A 19,952-nucleotide genomic window follows, 5' to 3' on the forward strand; every position below is an offset into this window, starting at 1 on the left:
TGTGGCGAGCAGACAGAAAGAGCAGAGAGTTAACTGACAGCAGCACACACAGACAGGCAGAAACAAGGTCTAATGGAGTTGGAATTGAGTGTCAAAGAGATCGTGGCCACAGACCAACCATCTGACATTAATGAAGACTTCTCACAAAGCAAAGAACAAGCACAGCACAGATGTGCAGCTTTAGACAGAAAGAAGTGTAGAATCCAGTCTCTTCTCTGTTTTAGAGTTTCTTCCTCAAAGAAGGTTGTGAATTTTGCTCAAATAAGACCGTGTTAATGCATTACTGACCTTTGTGAGTGCCTATATTTCTCCTGTGTAATAAGGAGAAATATTACACAGAAATATTGATGAATATCATCAATGAGTTGATGATATTCAATGAATTGCTCAGTCTACCTGTACACACAGTAGATTTTCACTTTCGTAGAAATTGATGTTGTCTGTTTTACCACCAGGGGTCAGTCTGGTATTAAATCTTATCCAGTCGGCATGTCAGAACAAAGTATCTGGAGGCAGGCATGCAGAGAAAGAAATATAATTTTTTATATGTATATCTGTATATGTAAGACAATATATACATGTTTGTGTTGTACATCTAACTGGAAGATTTCAGAGGGGCTTTTTGGTTGTTTTTAGCATAATATTCACCCACTAGAAGAGGTAGAATAGCAGCTGAGTGTTAATAATAGTAGTGTAACAGTGTCAAATCTGTCCCTTTTGTCCTTTATTCTCTTGCAAAGAAACATGTCGCAGTGTCCTGTTTTGTAAGTGGGGGTGCGTGTGTGTGTGTGTGTGTGACGTCAGATATCTGAAAGGGCACGTTTGATGGAGGGATGAAGAACAGCCCAGTCTGATAGCTCTCACTCATAGAAGGGGGCGCCAGGTGTAGGAGGTAATGATACCCCAGGAGGGAAAACTCAGGCTGGATGTTGCAGTGAAGGAGGTGATGTGGAAGAAGGGAAGATTAGCATAAAAAAAAGTGAGGCCAAAACACAGATTTACCTCAAATACCCTCACACTAATATAAACTCACGCATGAACGCACAACTTGATAGAGCTTAATGAAGACTGAACCACCCTTTTACAAAACCTGGGAAAAGCTTGAAGACACTTCCAAAATGTACAGATAAGATGCTGTTATCTGTATCTTATTATGCTCTGTTAAGAGCCCATAGACTAGTCGGTGCATATTTGTTCTTACTGTTCTTCGGAGTTTGTTTTGCTGAAATAGCTGCATATGTGCAAAGAATCTTCTGATGTTTACTGACAAACACTAAATCAAGAAATTGATTTACACTCTGGTCAGCTGTGCATGACTACATGACACACAAAGAAAGGTGGACAAAACAGAAGACATGTGACAATAAAAATATGGATAATCCTCTCTTTAAGTTAGACAGAAGAGATATGAGAATAAATACAGAAATACCTCTGGGTGCAAAAAAGTAAGGCGACAAAGTTAATTAGGAAAATGAGGAGAAAGATGGAGGGAAATGGAGGGGACGACAGATGAGAGGAGAACCACAGGGAGCGATGCAGAGGTGGATTTTTTTGGATTGGCTCTTTGTTCAGGCAAAATGCAGGAGACCTGCCAGAATACGTAGACAAAGGAAGAAGAAGAGCGAAGAGAGGATGAGAGAAGGTCATGCAGACTGAGCAACAGCCATACATCCTCACAGGATTAGCACAGATTTAAGCGTAAGCATTTGGAAAGGTGGGAAGACATCAGGACGCGAGCTCTGAGTATGTTTATTGCCAGCTGGCTCTCAGTGTTCATTTTATTCTGTAACATTTCATGTGACACAAGCTGCTATTTGAATTTTGCCTTAAATATTACATGAGTTTCGTTTTAGTGAAACACGTTTAAAAACACACCATGGATATTGATTAAAGCAGACAAGATTTAATTTATGGCAAAAAGATTTTTGCTCTCTAACCTTGTAAAGCACTTTAGTCTTACAGTGTTTACCACTTACCTGACAGACTATTGTGATAGATCACTTAAATAAGTTATGATTTTAGCTTTTCCTTTGTGGATCTGCTATATGTTTTGGGTTATTGTTCTACTTGAAGGTGAACTTCCATCTCAGTCTCAGCTCTTTAGAAGAAAAGCTTCACGACAACAAGGTGCTGTCAGTTTCATGATGGGGAGCGGTGGAGTCGGGACGAAGTGCAATCTTAGTTTTCTGCTTCACATACCGTCTTGCAATTAGGTAAAAGAAAGCTGAGTTTTGGTGTCATTGACTACCAGCCTTGTTATGTTGTCTCCTTTACATTTACAACGGTACTTCTTTCAGCTATGGGTTTCTTTGTTTTGCTTATCTATGGCAAGATTTGAGGAATCTTCAACTAATAGTTGTACTCTGAGCTTTAGATCACTGCAGCTTCTCTAGATTTAATGACCTGCTTGGTTCCTTTTCTGATTCATAATTCAACAGTATTTTCACCTGACCTAGTGGAGAGCAGCTTAGGTTTCATGGTGTTTGTTTACTTCGGTTTTCCTGCAAATGTCAGATAAATTTATGGAAAAGCTGTATTTTTATTGGAATAATTACAACGAGGGGGAGAATACAGCATTTACTAGATATGTGACTTCCAAGGAATATGGTCGTACTAAATTTTATTTAGGGTTAACAGAATGAATGGGATTAAACACAACTGCACAACACTCCTTAATGTTTTTATTTGCAAATATCTATGAAAACCTTGAAACCTTGTCCTTCCACTTGACAATTGTTTTCTGCTCTTTGTTTGTCTATCACTTTAATTTCCATTAAAATACATGAAAGTTTGAGATCATTGCATGGCAAGTGCTATTGCAAAGCATCATGTACACAATTCAACTATCTAAATAATAATCCTACCAAACATGGATGGCAATGTGTCTGTTGGAAAAACATTTCTCAGTAAATTCCTATCTTGGAGTTTTCCAAGTAGACAATGTATTCTGCAAGCCTAACATTTTGATTCTTACTTTGACATCAGCTGTTGCCCTTGAAAACATTGGTTCCATCTCAATGAAGCACAGAATGAAAACAGGTGCCACACCGCTCCATACACATGAGGTACATAAACCTCTTATGTTTTTTGTTGTGTGACTTTCTTTAGATGCTTTGTCAGTATTTATGAAAGGGAGGACGGAACTGTCAAACTGATGGACCGCTAAAGAAAATAAAATGAAAAAATAGTAGCTAACTGAATTTACTTTGAACAACGCTGACAGACGTAGACAGATTTCTCCTATTTTTTCAAAGAAGGATAAATACAGTTTGACGTTACAAAGCAGTGTCCTCACAACCCAAGTGTAATTTGGACTTTTTTGGAAAAAAATGTAATTAAAATAAGATTATTCTTAGGAATATGATTTTATTATTTTTGGATGGATGGATGTTTTTGCCATCAACCCACTTCTCTTTCCATGCCTTAAAATCAAAGTTTAGTTTCCTCATGATGAGGAATAAAATACCAACTAACAAAGAAATCTTGACTGACTTACACTCAAAAGCAAACCAATGTTTCAGATTACATATTTGATGTCTGTGATGATTCTAGTTGACAGGAGGGTTTGCCTCTCCTCTTGTCATTTCTCCTCCCTCTTCATTATGTATCTGTTAGTCTCTTATCTGTCTCTCTGTCTGTGTGTGTGCTCGCCCATGTGGCTTCCTGGTCCCTGATAGCTTACCTGGTGCGGCTGTTGTTCATCTCCTCATTACTGCTCTGTTTATCCTCTGTGGGCTTTTTTCACTTTTCACCATTACGTTAGGCACGCCACTGGGAGCTGAAGTCTGCTTCCAGTACTCTTCCAGTACACCCCACTGCCAATTAGCCACCATCTCTTCAGCTGCTTTTTCAGTCTTTCCGGCAGGAATCAATATTCTCTATTTTACGTTTGAGTCTAATCTTTTTAATATCCTCAAGGTAAAATGATCTCTGAGTGACCTAGAAGAAGCAGTAGCAAAGCTCTGCCATGAATCAGTGGATCAGATGATTCAAGTCACCCTGCCTTTCTTTTTTTTCTGCCTTTGTAATATGTTTTACAAAATGTTATTAGTCATTTAAATTATTCTACCACAATTCATCTGAACAAGGAAGCCTCTGAATTTAAAGTCAGTCATCTGAACTTGGTCACTTTTAATCTGCTCCCACTGCTAAATGCTCTTGACTGTCATTGACCCTTTACAATTTTATTTTATGCAGTCATTTAGCAGATAAATTTGCTTCATTGTTATATGTTACCTTAAATTGCCTCTGATACGGTGTTATTTATTGGTAAAAGCTCATCATCCTATAAAAACAAGTTGGAGCTTTAGTTTGAGTCCTCGCTGTATGTTGTCTGTCACTGTCAGAGAAAATCCAGTCACTACAGAAAAGCCCAGACATCCAGCTGACCTCTCTGCTAGGTGTATCTTGACCTAGATGACTTTTTCTGCACCTCTCTACACCCACAAGCCATTTTTACTGTATGTATCCAGCAGGCAAACAAGTCATGAAAGAGTACATTATTGGATTTTTAGCAGCAGGCATAGCCTTATAGGCCTCTTGTCCTCTGTGGCACTACTTTCCTCTCTATTTCCTAGTAAAGCAAGACATCTCCATCCCTGTATTGATCCAAACTAAATACTAATTTCCCATCTATAAATGTTTAGTCCAACAGTCAATAGCAGCCTTAACTCATCTCTCCATCTATAAACTGCCTTTCTATGAATCATAAAGTTTAAAAAGACTCTGCTATCAGTAACTGGAAGAGAGAGGTTATAGATAGATTGCATGGTGAGGTTCAAGCTACTTCATGACAGACTGGAAAACTGTTCATAAATGAACGGCTGACATTGAATTGAGCGAATAAACTCCTCATTGTGTTTGAATCAGTCATAAAAAAAAAACTCCTGTGTTTATTTAGCTCAAAGACCCTCTTTGCCCTCTGGGCTGCCTGTCAGGCTTCGGTCTCTCATTGAACTTACCAACACGGTTGACAAAGCTTTAGAAACCTTCATTTGTAAACATGGAGCTGCCTCACAGTGTGAAAGTTTATTCTTGCTTTTATGTCTGTCAACTCAGATCAGTTGCTTCTGAGTTTTTACCTTTACTCCTTCCACCCAACAAGGCCATTGATATAAGTTACTGGAGGGAGGGCTACAAGTACTTTGTAGCTTAAATTCAATCCCCTCTGAATACCTTACAACTCTCTAATTTGGGCCTTTCAACGTCATCATCCTGGAAAACAATGTGGTCACCATCCTGTTATGTATAAAGATTTATCTCTTAACTTTGTCACTATTTTTTGTTTACCCAAGTTTCTGGTTGTTATATTATCTGGCACTGTTTCTGTGTGTTCATGCACTGGTGGCTTCCTGGTACCTGACGCAGCTGTTGTTTGTTTCCTCATTACATACATGACATTGTACCTAATAACTGAGACAAAAACTGCATGGCCCAGGGATGCAAATACAAGAACTAAATGTTTTATTAGACAAAATAAATGAGAATTATTGTAAGTTTTTTTTCCTCAAAAGGTTTAGTGGAATATTTTTAGATCACATAATGATTTAAGGGGTGCACTGAAACAGATTAATGGGTTGATGAGTTAGGCAGGGCACAAAGCCAGAGTTTTCAGTGTAACAACAGTGGCTTTTGTTAATCTGATTAGATCTGATGGTAATTTTAGCTGCACGCCCATTCAGCACTGAGTAGTCTCAAATCAAATGAAGTGGAAAAAAACTGACTGATTTCACAAGAAAATTTCCATGAGTGGTTTATGTTCTCAACAAAGAAGTAATATTACCAACCCAAACGTCATACAAGTAAAGTCATTGCAGTTTTTAGAAACAGATTTTAGAAAAAAAGAAAAAGTTCAACTTTGGTTTAAGCTGATTATAGCACATTCTCCCAAAGTGTGTTTGGAGATTAAAACAAATTAGCAAAAGGCTACAAAAGAAGTCAATGCAAATTAGTCGGCAAGTAGCTTTGGGTGAAACATTGGAATGGCACATGGAATGATTGCAATGATTTGCAATGTGATAATTAACAAAAATATTTTCTGTTCTTTTTAAAGAATAATTGCTGCCTGAACAGAAAATAAATAAATAAATTTGTGTAGGGAAGCAGACAGCCTGGTCGTCCATTCTTTTCCCTGTTATTTTTTTCTAGATGTGTTTGTTTTGTACATTTCACATTTTAATTCTGTGACTTACTTCAACGTCTTGTCCTAAACCATATCTCATGAGCGTAATTTCAACTACATGTGCTCGGAAACACAAAACAGAAAATATCTAAGCTAGCATTAGTCTTTAAAATTGCTCCACATCTTGTGAGGAAACAGAACAGGGCAGCTAGAGCCAAAAACCAGTCAGGCACATAAAAAGGGAACCTTAAGACATGCTTGATTCTGTAATTGCTCCTCTTTTGGCATTAAATCCTATTCTCTGCTAAATATGGTTCCTCTTACATCTTGCCTGAAGACTCACCACAACAGCCTCCCTTTGCTTTTCCTCTCTTTTAGCCTCATTTTGTATTTCCGCTGTCTATCATACATGCACACGCATGCACAAGTGCGTATAAGAGGCAAACACATCAGCTTATGTTGTTCTTCCCTCTTGGTTGATTGGCTCACTATCAGACATACACACAGATGCACATCTCTTGGGAGCCAAATTTATTTGTTGATTAAATTGAGAAGTGGATATGACCCCACCCGTCTGGTTACCATGGTGACATCTCTCTCTTTTTTTCCCCACAACAGGTAGTTATCACTCAATTTAATATTTTGTCTATATTTGCCTGTCTGACTACTTGTTTGCTTTTAGAGGTGTAGAAGAGCGGTGAATTAAATGTCTTGCTAATGACAGAATGCAGTAAGATAATGAGCAGCGTGCCATCTGCAGCCATTCACTGAGGGTATGTTTACATTTGCTCTATGTTATGTTAAACCCATTAGAAAAGATTTGCTGTGGATTACACAAAAATTAGAAAATAAATTAAAAGAAGAGAAGATGACAGAAATAGGTAAAAGCTGTTTGGTGAAAACGATGGAGAGAGTGATATGCTAGGAGAGAAATGGGGAGAATCCTGTAAAAGCAGTGAAAATATAATGAGAAATTGGGAGCAGGACTTGGCACCAAAGAGAGGCACAGAGGAGCTGGAAACATAAAGCATGGAGAAAGAAAATAAAGGCTTGTCTCTGAGATGATGAGGTTGATTTGGGCCCATTGGTGATTAAGTTTGGTCTTCTCCCGCAGAGCTGGGGTGAGTCACCAGTCTCCCACTCACAGACGCACGCCGTGCTGCATGTGGCATGATTTTGGTAGAAAGAGAATGAGAAGCAGCATCAGTTTTTTTTTTTACTGTTAGAGTCCTGCAGGGCTGAGTGTAAGGGTTTGTATTATTCACACCCTGGGACAGAAATCTGGAAGGCTGACTTCTTTGGAGGGACAAAAGCCAACTCTCCTAAAGCAAATATGGGGGATGGTCGTTGCTTTGGTTTAGGTCAGACCTCAAGGAAAATTATTTAAAATAGTCATATTTCACATTCATAACTGTGCCTGTGTTTATGTGTGAAGCCTTCATGCCTTATGCAGCCTTTTGTTAGCTGGCAGCTGTGAAAACAAACAACAGACTATTTCGGCTTCAAGATGAGTCCTATAAAATACAGACACATGCAATTTTAAAATGAATGAATCAGAATCTTAGCTTGTCAGAAACATTAATCCTCCATAATCTGAGGGATCAAGTATATCATCCGTCTCTTCTTGTAAAATACGCTCATAAATGGCTGACATTGGGCAAATTTGAATTTATAAGGGCTGTTGATCTCCAGGGATACATTTTAGATTTCCCATAATTGGACTTCCTCCCTGGGAGGCACCTCGCATAGATTTCAGTAAATTAAATAACCTGAAAACAAGATAAGCAAAACAAATGATGATACTCAGCAACGCTCCCTGCTCATGCATCAATATATGCCAGAACGAAAGCAGAAGCTCTTTCCTCAGTTTATACCTGCATCCATATTCTATCTGCAATGTCTCGGGTTGGTGCAGAAAGAGGTGATGCGTGGAGACTTTCCCAGTTGTACTGAGATTCAGACACATTTTATTTTGTTCGATTTCCCTTCTAGGAGTTACAGGTATGAACTATTAGTAAAGATTTTAAATTGGAGAAAAAACAACTATTCAGATCCAATTAATAAAATGCTGCATGGTTTACAGCTCTTCAAATTGAAAAAAAAAAAATCTGTTTAATCAGTTGCTGGCTTTATTGCCATTATCTTTTGATCACTCAGACAAGACAAATGGTTGCATTTGATTAAAGAACGGGGAACTTCTAAGCTGTTGCTGTGAGCTACTTAGTTTAAGTTGCCTTTAAAGCAGGAGAGGGAGGATATACTCCACTAAAAAACATAGCCATCTACTGGAAAAGTGAAACACTGCAAAGACACAACAATTCTGAAATTCATTTATTTGGTAATATTAATCTAAGATCAAACAAAACTCTAAATTTAAAAAATATATGAGAAAATTATGAATGGTACAGAGTCAGGAGAATGTCATGTCACATCTGAGAATATTAAAGCCATTTATTCTTGTCAAAAATAAAGTACAAAGTGTTGAAATATTGTCTTTAACCATAACATTATCTTTACTCTATTATAAAATATTTTGTGGCATATAATCTTTTTGTTTAACAGTTTTATTTCATTACCACCTTGTAGCTTATGGCCCAATTCATTCATCTATCCATCCATTTTCTATCACAGGTTATTCGAATTTCATGGAGATGCAGGGTTTCTTTGTCCAGCAGTCCACACAGAGTCACACAAGCCAATTAAAATATACATTAAAATTTAGTCAGTCACAAAAACCATTAGATGAAAAAGTTGTTCCTCCAAGAGACTGGAACCAGTTATGTCAGGTCATCGACTCATCGACCCTTCAAAGAATCATTTTATGAAGTACTGAACAGCTAACAACCAAGTTTTTTAAAGGTTTTTTGGGATTTAATCTTACCTGAGGCCTTTCTATGTTTTGTTTGCATGTTTCTCCATGTTTGAGTATTATTCAAGTGCGCCAGTTTTTTTCCAACACTTCAGAAACACACCTGTAAAGTTGATTAGACATTCTTCACTGATTTTCAAGCATCATGGCTAATGAAGAAACTGCATGTGGAAGAATGGTCAAGCTACCTGTTCTCTCTTGACAAACATCACTATTTGTCATTTGCACATTTTGCATGGGTTGCTGTAAATATGAAGATGTCTGTGATGTATCATGGAAGTCCTGCTGTGGTATTGCCCAGTATACCCCAACCACCTGGTCGGGTGGTTGGGATTTATTTTATCTTTATATCTAAAGATAAAACAAACAAAAACACTTTATAGTTGTAGTAAGACCTGCCTTAACAGCATAAAATAGTATTTTGTTTTTCATTAGCAGTCATTTATTGCAGAAGATCAGATATGAATGCTTTTAAAATATGCTTATATGTGCGAAAGAGCAGAAACATCTTAACTGTCACAAAATCTAGATCTATATAAAGTGAAAACTCCAGTTTGTGTCCACATTTATTAAACGATAACACCCTGTGAGCCACTCTGCCAACGCATGAATGTCACATTTTTGCAAGTCTCCTCCTATCAAACTAACAATCTGCCCCAGCAGATGAGCAATGACTATTTATAGACTTGCCTTTTGGTGAGTGTGGAATTTTAATTGTGTTTGTTCCTGCAAATGTCTGCTTAACAACACTTTAACGTTGGCTGAAAGAAAGTTGTCTATAATTATCTCCTCTTACATTTTAGAAAAACTCCTCTATATCGGGCAAGCGTTTCACAGGTTGGGAAGTACAGTAGGACCTTGAGACTGATTTTAAAAAAATCATTAGATTAGAAAGATAAATGGGCTATAACATAATCAAGAGCAGAAAAGTATCCCCCTTTTTGGAGTTGATTCAAAAGTCACTTTTTTTATCTTGTAAGAGAGTCTCAGTCACTGGTCTTCACAGCATGCCCTCCAAAATCACCTTCTTTATCTCCTCTGATTGCACTAAAGCCTTTTGGATTTCATTATTTAAACAGTGCTGGAGGGGAAGTACTGATGGAAACAGCCTTCCTCCCTAGTCGCTGCCAGTAAGCCACTTAAAACCCAACACGGTGGTTTGTGAAAGTTCTTTGTTTTGGACACCTTCACAGTACATGAGATTTAATTAGATGATTGTACAGCAATCTGATGTGGAGATGGCAACCATTTAATCCCTTATTAAGTTATGTTTTTATGAATATTGCTGGCACACAAAAAAGTACAGTGGCGCACTGTGAAGAAGCAAGAAGGTTCTGGGTTCAATTCCCGGACCTGGGTCTTCCTGCACGGAGTTTGCATGTTCTCCCTGTGCATGCATGGGTTCTTTCCGGGTTCTCCAGCTTCCTCCCACAGTCCAAAAACATGACTGTTAGGTAAAGTGCTCTCTTTAAATTCTCCCTAGGTGTGAGCGTGTGTGTGTCTGTCTCTGTGTTGCCCTGACAGACTGGCGACCTGTCCAGGGTGTACTCCGCCTCTCGCCCAGAACATTAGCTGGAGATAGGCACCAGCACCCCTCCCAACCCCGCTAGGGACAAGGGTGTTAGAAAATGTATGGATGAATATTGCATAGAACCAATAAATGTTTGGGTAATCTCTTTGTAGGAGTTCTTCCTTTTTAACTACACTAATGTGGTGCAAACCAAAACCATTATGGCTTTTGTTTTTTTTTAAAAAGAGTAATCATTGTATGAATTGTATGTGTTCCCTACAAACTAGAATGCCATAACTACATAAATGTCTACATGAAGAAGACTACTGGAGATGTCTTCTCCTTTTGCTTTTGCAACAAGATCCCACTGTGTTTTATGCTGAGGGTGTAGTTCTTGATCAAAGAATCACTACTGGTGGAGCATTCCTACCAGTGGTCAAAGTCTTTAAAGTACCAGTCATTCATTGAGATCTACTTGACTCAGTCTGTACTGAAGTACATTGTAGATGTTCTGTGTCAGCTAAATATGCCAGGAAAGTAACAGGTAATAGTTTAAAGAAGAGACTGACTAGACATGCTTTCTTTAGTTGTAAATAAGTTTGAAAACCATGTTTTACTTTCCTCGGCTTTAAAATTATGTGTTGCATTTTGTTGGTAAAATTAAAACAGAATATTTCTATGTTGTGGATGTGATGCTTTGACATGGAAAAGTTAATTTTATTGTGAAAACGCTTCTGAGGCACATTAAAAGCTCCCACATCATTAGTTGTAATTTTAGTTAAGTGGTCTGCTGATGTCATACATCATTTGTTTGAGCTGAACTGTGCTAGCTAAAACTGACCACTCCACACACTCTCCAATAGCAAAAATATAATATTTCAGATTTGCTCTGCCACTCAGTGAAAATCAGACTCCAGGTAATGATTCAACTTTTATTTAACATTTATTTCTGTTACATTTGTCATTTCTCTTCTGCAATTATTCTTTAACGCTCTCTTGATGTCAACTCACTGCCACACATATAACTCCTACATGTCATCCGTGTTGCAGCCATTACAACTAATATGCCACTGACATGACAGAGCAGTCATTACAACTAAAGCACAGCCATGGCCTCAATTACAGCAATGGCATCTCGTGGAAATAGCCATAATCACGGTTCTAGTCCATCTCCAACAGCAACAACAGCAGTCTGCAAAAAACTGGCAATTTGAGGGGAGTGCAATGGCACAAAGAAAATATTCCTCTATAAACCTTCCTTGCATCTAACACAATTTTTTTTATTGCTCAGCAGAAGCCTCTATGCACAGAGGTTTGAGTGAAAATGAAGTCGTTTCTTTTGAAGATATGAAGCGTGGTTATTATCTCAAAGCTGTCTATGTACATTAATCATTAATTAGACTTTTTCAACAAACTCATGAGATTCACAAAGAGCAATGACAGCATGCCAACGTTTAGAGAACATTATAGAAATTAATTTCTGCTGAACAGGCTAATTATAAATACTTTGCCCAGAATCACAATGTTTTGGAAGATAAGTGAGTAACAAAGTTACTCTAGCTGCATAGAAGAGTAAAGGATTTTTTTCCCCGTCTTCTTCTATGGTATAAAAGGTGAAGCACCCAGAGGATTTTCTGTTTTCAAGAGTGAGAAAGAGAAACGTGGGGGAAGTTGACGATTGTGTATGTTCCTGTCTGACAGACTCCTTTCATGCATGTGAGATGATGGTTTTTCCTCTGTGCCAACATCTAGCCTTTTTTTGTGTGCCAGTGGATGAAGTTTTTTTTGGAAGACGCTCGCAGTTCCACAACCTACACATCTTTCCTTTCCTCAGTGCTCTCTTACCTCCAAGCCCTCCAGCAGTTCAACCTGGCCGCTCATTCCTCCCACTGTGCCTCCCCTCTGTCATCTCAAGCCCCATGTTGCCTCTCATGGAATATTTTAATATACGCAGATGTACATGAAACTGGTGCTCACAGGTCATGCAGCCTTTTGCCCTGTTACTGGTTTTTCTCTTTCCAACCTTCAGGCTCAGAAACACAACTGGACATTTAACTGTGGAACTCAGAAACTTTAGATATGTCCTTTTATTTATTAAACTCTTGATTTAGCATACTTGAATAACAGAGGAAAAGCCAAATAGAGGTTAAGAACTGCCTGTATTTCATCCACAGGGATAGACAATTCTGTCAAAATTCATTCAACTGATAAAAGTAATTTTGACACAGAAGATTTTTTGAAAATGGGACACAAATTGGGTCCGTTTGTGACATATTTGTTAAAATGAGAAGGGTGCCATGAATGTTATGTTTTCAGTTTTTAGTTGTGAATTTGACCTGTTCTTTTTCAGGGAGGGATGATAATATAACATACATCTTCAATGAATTAAAGAAAAACAAGTAGATTCATACATTTGAGTTCATGTTTATATACTGACCTGGTTTTTAGCACAGTCCACAAAATTTCACTATAGTTGAGGTCAAAGCTTTCCAAATATTTGACGTTAGCCAACTTTATCTATTTCAAAACCAGTTTTGATGCATGCCTTGTGTAAAAGTCTTTTTTAAAATTCTCAAATATCTAGCTGTTGATTTTATTTAAGGTAAAGAACATACAGGATGTCCTGCTTCTTTATTAATCTATCCATTGTGTAAAACATACCAGTACCACTGGTAGCAACTCAGCGCCACATGAAGATGCCGCCATCACCAGACTTCACAGTTGTCTCAAAGTTCTTAAGTTTGCAACCCTCACATTGAATTATCTTTGATGAAAATATGTTATTGACCAAGAACCTTTGTGAAATAAAGAGCCAATGATAAAATTGTGCCGACATTGTCACTATGGAGTGCATGCTGTACTCTGCCTTAAATTACGTTTTACTTACAAAACAGGAACCATCCAGTAGTTAAGTGGCTAATCTAAGTCTCTCTGTCTCAATCGAACATAAAGCTTTTCTCAGTTGAACTTTAATGTGTCTAATTTGAAGTGGATGCTTCTTTAAATGGAGAGCTCGCTTATCTGCAGACAGAGCCACTGTTGGTGTTCCAGCAGAGCCCTGTTTATGATGGACTTGAGCGTTGGTGATTTCTGGCCTGTTTCTGATCCATCAAACCACTTGCATTCATTTGAGTAACGATGTGAGTCAGATGGCTGAATGTTGGACTCAATGTGACGTGATTCTGAACCAGAACTTTGTCACAAATGTATTGACAACTACAAATAGCTTGTGGTTCTGAGCCACGTGTATTAATTATCTATATATTTGGGTCTGCATGTATAATTTGGAGTATTTGTGGAGTAGAGATAATTATCTACCAGATGTGCATCCAATTCTTTTGGCTAAAATTCATGAAGGTTGGTTGTTGTATAATTATTCCATCCAGAAAAATAATGGTCTAATTAAAGTATTAAAAGTCCTAAATTAAAAATATATATATTTCCAACCATATTGTATGTAAGCTTTTTACACATTTTTGTTCTGGACAAACTTTTAATATGTCTCCATTAACGTAAGGTGTCTGCTTTGCATAAAGTTTGACAAAGGGTTATAACTTGATAAACTTAGTTTGAGAAGTTAATTATCTCCTAAATGCTGCAGCTGAGTCATTGTCTGCTTTTTCATGTGTGCGCAGTTGCAGCACTTTGTGTTCAGCAGAGGCAGAAACGGGGTTGTGTGTTCAAATTGGACATGACTCATCACTCCTGCCTCACAAATCAAACATCATTAGATCACATATTGTCTGTCTTCATGTGTGTGACTCAGCAACTAGCAGCTAACAGTGTTTACCCACACCTGCACTCTCTTATGTACTGATTTCACCCCATCTCTCTTTTCCCTCAGGGTGGAGGAGAGCTTCAAGACTCTGTTCTGGTCTATCTTTGGGCTGTCTGAAGTGATCTCTGTGGTGCTGAAATACGACCATAAGTTCATAGAGAACATCGGCTACGTGCTTTACGGAGTCTATAACGTCACCATGGTGGTGGTACTCCTCAACATGCTCATTGCCATGATCAACAGCTCGTACCAGGAGATAGAGGTATGTAGCGGCTCAATAGAAAAAAGGTCAGGACGTTGTCAACAAGTCAATAAGGATCATCTGGTATCAGTGATGTGTCTACGAGAGGATTAGACTGCGACTTAAAAAATGGCATCAGCTATTGAAAATCAATCAAACAACATCAGACTCCATCAAACATAGAAAAAATTCAAAGTTTTTTTTCTCAAAGATACAAAACACAGACATGTTGTCAACAGGCAGATGTTGGGCTGTCTGCCGTCGTAGCACTGTCCTCTAGAAGTCAAAGTGCTCAAGCAAGTCATTTGTTATTCCTGTCTCTCCTGTCATCATCCATCAGCAGACTCACCCTGCGTCTGTGTTTGCTTGTCCACGTAGGAGGATGCAGACGTGGAGTGGAAGTTTGCCCGCGCCAAGCTGTGGCTGTCCTACTTTGACGAGGGTCGGACCCTGCCTGCCCCATTTAATTTGGTTCCCAGCCCCAAATCCTTCTACTACCTGGTCCTTCGCATCAAGTCGTGCCTGATACGCCTCTGCAAGGCCAATGGCCGCCGCCGCAACAATGAGGTGGAGATGGGCATGCTCCACACACAGGCCAAGGTCAAAATTTTGCATTTTCTACTTACAGTGTCTTGCAAAAGGGTACATAGCGTACCAATAGAACTTTTACATATTTTGCCACGTTAGACCAGAAACTTCAATGTATTTTGTATCAGAATTTTACAGAATAAACCTTTACAAGGTGTGACATAATACCCGAACAGAAAGAAATTATATATAGTTTTCTTTGTTAAATTTCTACAAATGAATATATGAAAAATGTGGTGTGCGTTTGTGTGTAAGCTGAATCAACACTTAGAAGTAGAAGTGCGTTTTGCAGAAACTCCAGCTGCATGTGTTTTGGGCTTTTTGTGTACCAGCTTTGCACATTTAGACTGAAGTGTGCGCCCGTTGTTTGCAAAGTAGCTCTTGCTCCATCAGATTGGATGCAGAGATTTTTTTCTTTCCTTTCAAGCCATAATACAGATTCCCAGTAGAATTTAGCTCTGAACTATGGCTGCTTGAATGTCCTTTTATTTAAATCATTCCATTGTACGACTGGCTGCATGTTTAATTTTGCCATTTTGCTGCTGAAGAAAAAGCCTTTTTTCCAGCTTCTGATAGGTTTTGAACTGGCATTGCTCTGCATTTATCATAGTTTATCTTTCCATTTACTTTAACAGCTTTCTAGATAATGCATGCCACATTTTCCAGATCTGTATTTGTTTTATTTATTTAGATGTCCTTTATATTGCTGTATATATCTTGACTATTTTCAGAAGCCTTTTATCAGTTCCCATCCTTGTGTTTCTTGGAGTTGATCTATCTCATATTACAAGTTTTAAAAACAACTCATTTAAATTTATGGTTGTAACTTAAAATATATATGAAAAAGTTCAATGTCTGTAAGTGCTTTTTAAATAGGTTTTTCATATAAAATGAGGTTTATAATCCCTCCATCAATGTTTTCCTCTGCATCTTTCATCTAAAGTCATTTTATTTCTATCTCCTGAATTAATGTTGCAGGAGATTATTAATTTAAAAGCAGCTTATTCTTTTACCTTCTCTTTCAATATAATTTTCAGACAGTTTAATCTCCATTTTATTCTCTAGTTAAACAAAACCTGCTGCAGTGACTCCCTAATTATAGACTAATTTGTGCATTTACTGTACTAAATACTTCCTGTCAAATTAACATTTTCTGATTTCCAACATAGATCTATATAACTGCCATAATTACACTGAGGGAGAATGATAGTTGCACAAACAAAAAAAAAAATCTTCGTTTTCCTTCTATAATTAGACATCTGTCTGTGGTTGTTTCTGAAAGTATAATCTGTATATTTAGGAAACATGCAGATTTAAGTGGAGCATCTCTCTATATCAAATCTCTATAATAAAAAGAAAGTTTTAATTTTTAATTGGAAACACCAGAGAACATTGAACATGGCATCAAACGTAGCGCCAGCCATCATCCGCAGACATTTCCTCCGCCGGCCTGCTCGGCTGGAATGGCTCACCTCACCGGAGCTATTAGTCAGCCCATTGCTTCTGCCTGCGTTTGCTGAAATGCCCAGGCAGATTTCGGATAGGGACAAGATAGGCTTCACCCTGCTGCCTCTGTGAGTGTCTAAAACCTTCTGCAGACCTGACAGTTTAACTGAGGCAGAGGCAGGAAGGTGCAGGAGGCGATCAATGGATAAGCCCGCATTAGCCCACAGGAAAGCGTTGAGGATGTCAAGCGAGATTTAAGAGTGATGGGGTGGTCTGTCTGAACCACTGATTCATTTTTTCTCTCTTTCAGTACTTTAATTATAATATAAGGGTGCATGTGGGCATTAAACTAAAACAAATGTTTGAGCAAAAGCAGCTGTGCCACCTGATTGCTTTAAAACTATGTGTGAAACTATAATGAAAGTCAAGGATTTGATGTGATTATATTGTGTTGGTATTTGGCTGGAAACTGCCAGCCTGGACTTTATGTGAATCTTAGTTAAACAGAGTCAGGAGAGCCCAGCAAATCGAGCTTCTAATGTTGACTAAGAATTACAGGAAATATATTTTAACATTGCCAGTTGGCTTTGGGGAGACTTCTGCATAGAAGATGCCTTCTCAGCATTCACATAAAACTGGAAATCTCGGTCTCATCTGGGTGTAGCTGCAGTAATGTGGTGAATAGATAAATAAAATGGATATCTGAGCCACTGGCTTCTGTTCCTCTGCAGAAATGCTTCTCTTAAAAATATTTTTTTTTAAAGTTCTTGCAGTTAATAAATAATATACTCTTCATAAACACTTTATAAAGTAGCACAAAACCTTTTCTCTCTGTCTGAATTTCAGACACTTTGTTTTTTTTTAGGCTGATGAAATTATCAAAATGGATTTTAATTATTTATTTAAACTGTACTTTTTCCAACGTGGGATAGTCATAAAACAGTCAACTTCTTTGATTTTTAGCAACATGTAATCTCATGGGAGTATCACGAATGTGTGGATAAAGTTGCAGAGAAACCAAACGCTTTTACTGTTGGCTACTGTTGGCAGAAATGGTTGAGCTCATTTAACTGGACTGTTTTATTTGGCCCAGTGAACTAAGCCTGTGTCACTGCACCTCTCAGCTCCTGTTTAACATAAACAGGGAGTGAATGGGCACTGGGCCAAGAAAGACACACTTTCTACAAAATCAGCACCTTCTGACATTTGTTGCTGCCTACATGGGCCAGCCGAATTATAATGTTGATAATAATGTTGGAAAAACATTATTATCAGAGGAGGTAATGAATGAAAGGACCAGAAGTATGTCTGAATGAGTCAGGGTGAGGCTTTAAATCTCATGTTTTGTCCCTGAATTTTGATCCAGACAGAAAATCACAAGAACATACAATTAAAGTTTAACCAGTTTTTTGTAAAAATGAATCAACCCTGAAAAAAAGAAGAATTTGTAACATTCAAGTGAGACTTTTTATAAATGTATTTATTTATTGATCTTACTTTCTTGCTGATGAAGCCTTACCGTTGGAGAGTTGACAAGAGATCTCCGGATGGCAGCAGAGACAATAAAACAGAGTAGGTGGTCGGTACAGTTGTCATTGTTTCCTTTGTGGCTTGGAGGTATGGTGAGTGGCGTGGCAGACTGAGGGTGGACAGGTAGCTATGGACTGTTTTCTCTCTCACTTGTTTTTTGGCAGTGAGATGGGTGACAGATGCAGATAAGTTAGTCCAGCAGTTCTTCTCATAAAGTTAAGCCCTAGGTAGGTGACATGTAATGGTGATGTCTGGTTTGAGAGCATAGAGTACTGAGATCACACAGGCAGGAACTCAAAGACAGTGCCAGGGCTTTCCAAAGGTGCACAGAAACAGTGCAGGTTAGTGACAGGCAAGGCAAACTTGGAAATACAAGAGGGTTGGATTTCTGCAGCCATAAATAAAAATTAGGTGGCAGGATGAGAGAACGTATGAAGGAAGAAGAAAAGAAAAAAAACAACATTTGGAAATATGCCAGGACCTTGTTAATGTCTACAAACCTTTGTCTTCTCTGCAACTTGAAAAGTCACATTTAACCCAATGTTAGTTGGGATTCATGTAGAATTTGTAAGCTGTGTGAAACAGAAAAAAATAATCCAAAATAAATTAGATTATGTTATATGATCTGTATTCCCCTTGAAATGATTGATTAATTAATTTAAGAAGGTCAGAATTAACGATACGCAGCTGATGATGAATGCATAGAAATCTACGACCAGAACCCAAGTGGTTCATTTGTTTCAATGTTTTCAGACATGCAGACGTAGTCCTTCAGTTCATATTGTATTTCTCATTGTATTTTAAGGACTAAATATTGAAAATATTTATACAACAACCCATTTAAGGATTGTATTCTGTTCTCTTATAACGTGGTTTTGGTTGAAAGGGAAAATAAAGTTACAAATAGGTTATAATCACGGCTTCAAAAGTGCTTTTTTTTCTTGATTGTAAATCTGAAGAATGGGTAAATGTTTTTAACATAAGTTTGTAAATTCATCTTTGTGTTACATTTTCCTTTCTGGCTTTTTGATATTTTCACATTAATCAGACCTTATATTGATAGATTTTTAATGCTCTGTGGATTTAATGCTTTCAGTGTATAATAGATTATTTTGTCTGTCCACACTAGAGGTAAAAGTCTCACACTGCAATGTGAAACTAGCACACAAGCTACAAACCCAAGTCAAATTATCTAGCAGGTAAAACATGAGTTGATTTCAGATAAAGCAACGTTGCTGATTCTCTCATGAATACTGAACACTGTCATTTGTTTAGTTTTTAGTTTGCAGCCTTCTCCAACATCCTTCACAAGAACTTCAATTATTCTGAAGTGTCTCTACTTCTTGCTGTTGCAGGATGAACGGTTTAGGTCTCACACACGATCAGGAGAGGAGTTCATCCAGAGAAAAGCTCGAAAACACCCGACCAGATATCAGGTGAGAGATTGACAGAACTGAAAGCAGATGACAAAGTTTAGGGTGGAGTGAAGATGAGACGGAAGGGAATTGGAAATTAGATTGAATCTGGAGGAAGAATGAAATGTGAGACAAACAGGCAGAGGAATATGTAGCAGAGAGAAATCAAAGAACTGCAGCTGCACAGATTGAGGTCGGTTGGATGGACGCTGATGGCAGGATCAGAGGAAGGAAGGAAAGAAAAGGTGCGATAGAGATGAGGAGGTGTAAGTGAGACAAAACCAAACGACAGTAATAAGGGAATGTAACAAGTTTGAAATGAAAGGGAACTTGTACAAAGAGAGAGAGAATAATGAACATGGCTGAAAATTCCTCTAATGAGATCTTTGAGAGTAATTGAGATGAAGACACTCTGTGCATCAACTTATACTACATTATTTCACAAAGTAAAAGT

At 38.0% G+C, this 19,952-nt stretch overlaps 1 protein-coding gene across 1 annotated transcript in view; it reads left to right on the forward strand.

Annotated features, from left to right (window-relative positions):
* trpc7b (transient receptor potential cation channel, subfamily C, member 7b) overlaps window positions 1-19,952 on the forward strand; it is a 59,670-nt gene that overhangs the window by 33,059 nt on the left and 6,659 nt on the right. Inside the window, exons 8-10 of the mRNA XM_028008026.1 lie at window positions 14,345-14,540; window positions 14,898-15,119; window positions 19,439-19,519. Of these exons, the coding sequence (XP_027863827.1) occupies window positions 14,345-14,540; window positions 14,898-15,119; window positions 19,439-19,519 (499 nt within the window). The remainder of the gene's footprint in view (window positions 1-14,344; window positions 14,541-14,897; window positions 15,120-19,438; window positions 19,520-19,952) is intronic.

The sequence above is a fragment of the Xiphophorus couchianus genome, chromosome 23 (genome assembly GCF_001444195.1).
Source record: "Xiphophorus couchianus chromosome 23, X_couchianus-1.0, whole genome shotgun sequence".
In the NCBI taxonomy this organism is placed as follows: domain Eukaryota; kingdom Metazoa; phylum Chordata; class Actinopteri; order Cyprinodontiformes; family Poeciliidae; genus Xiphophorus; species Xiphophorus couchianus.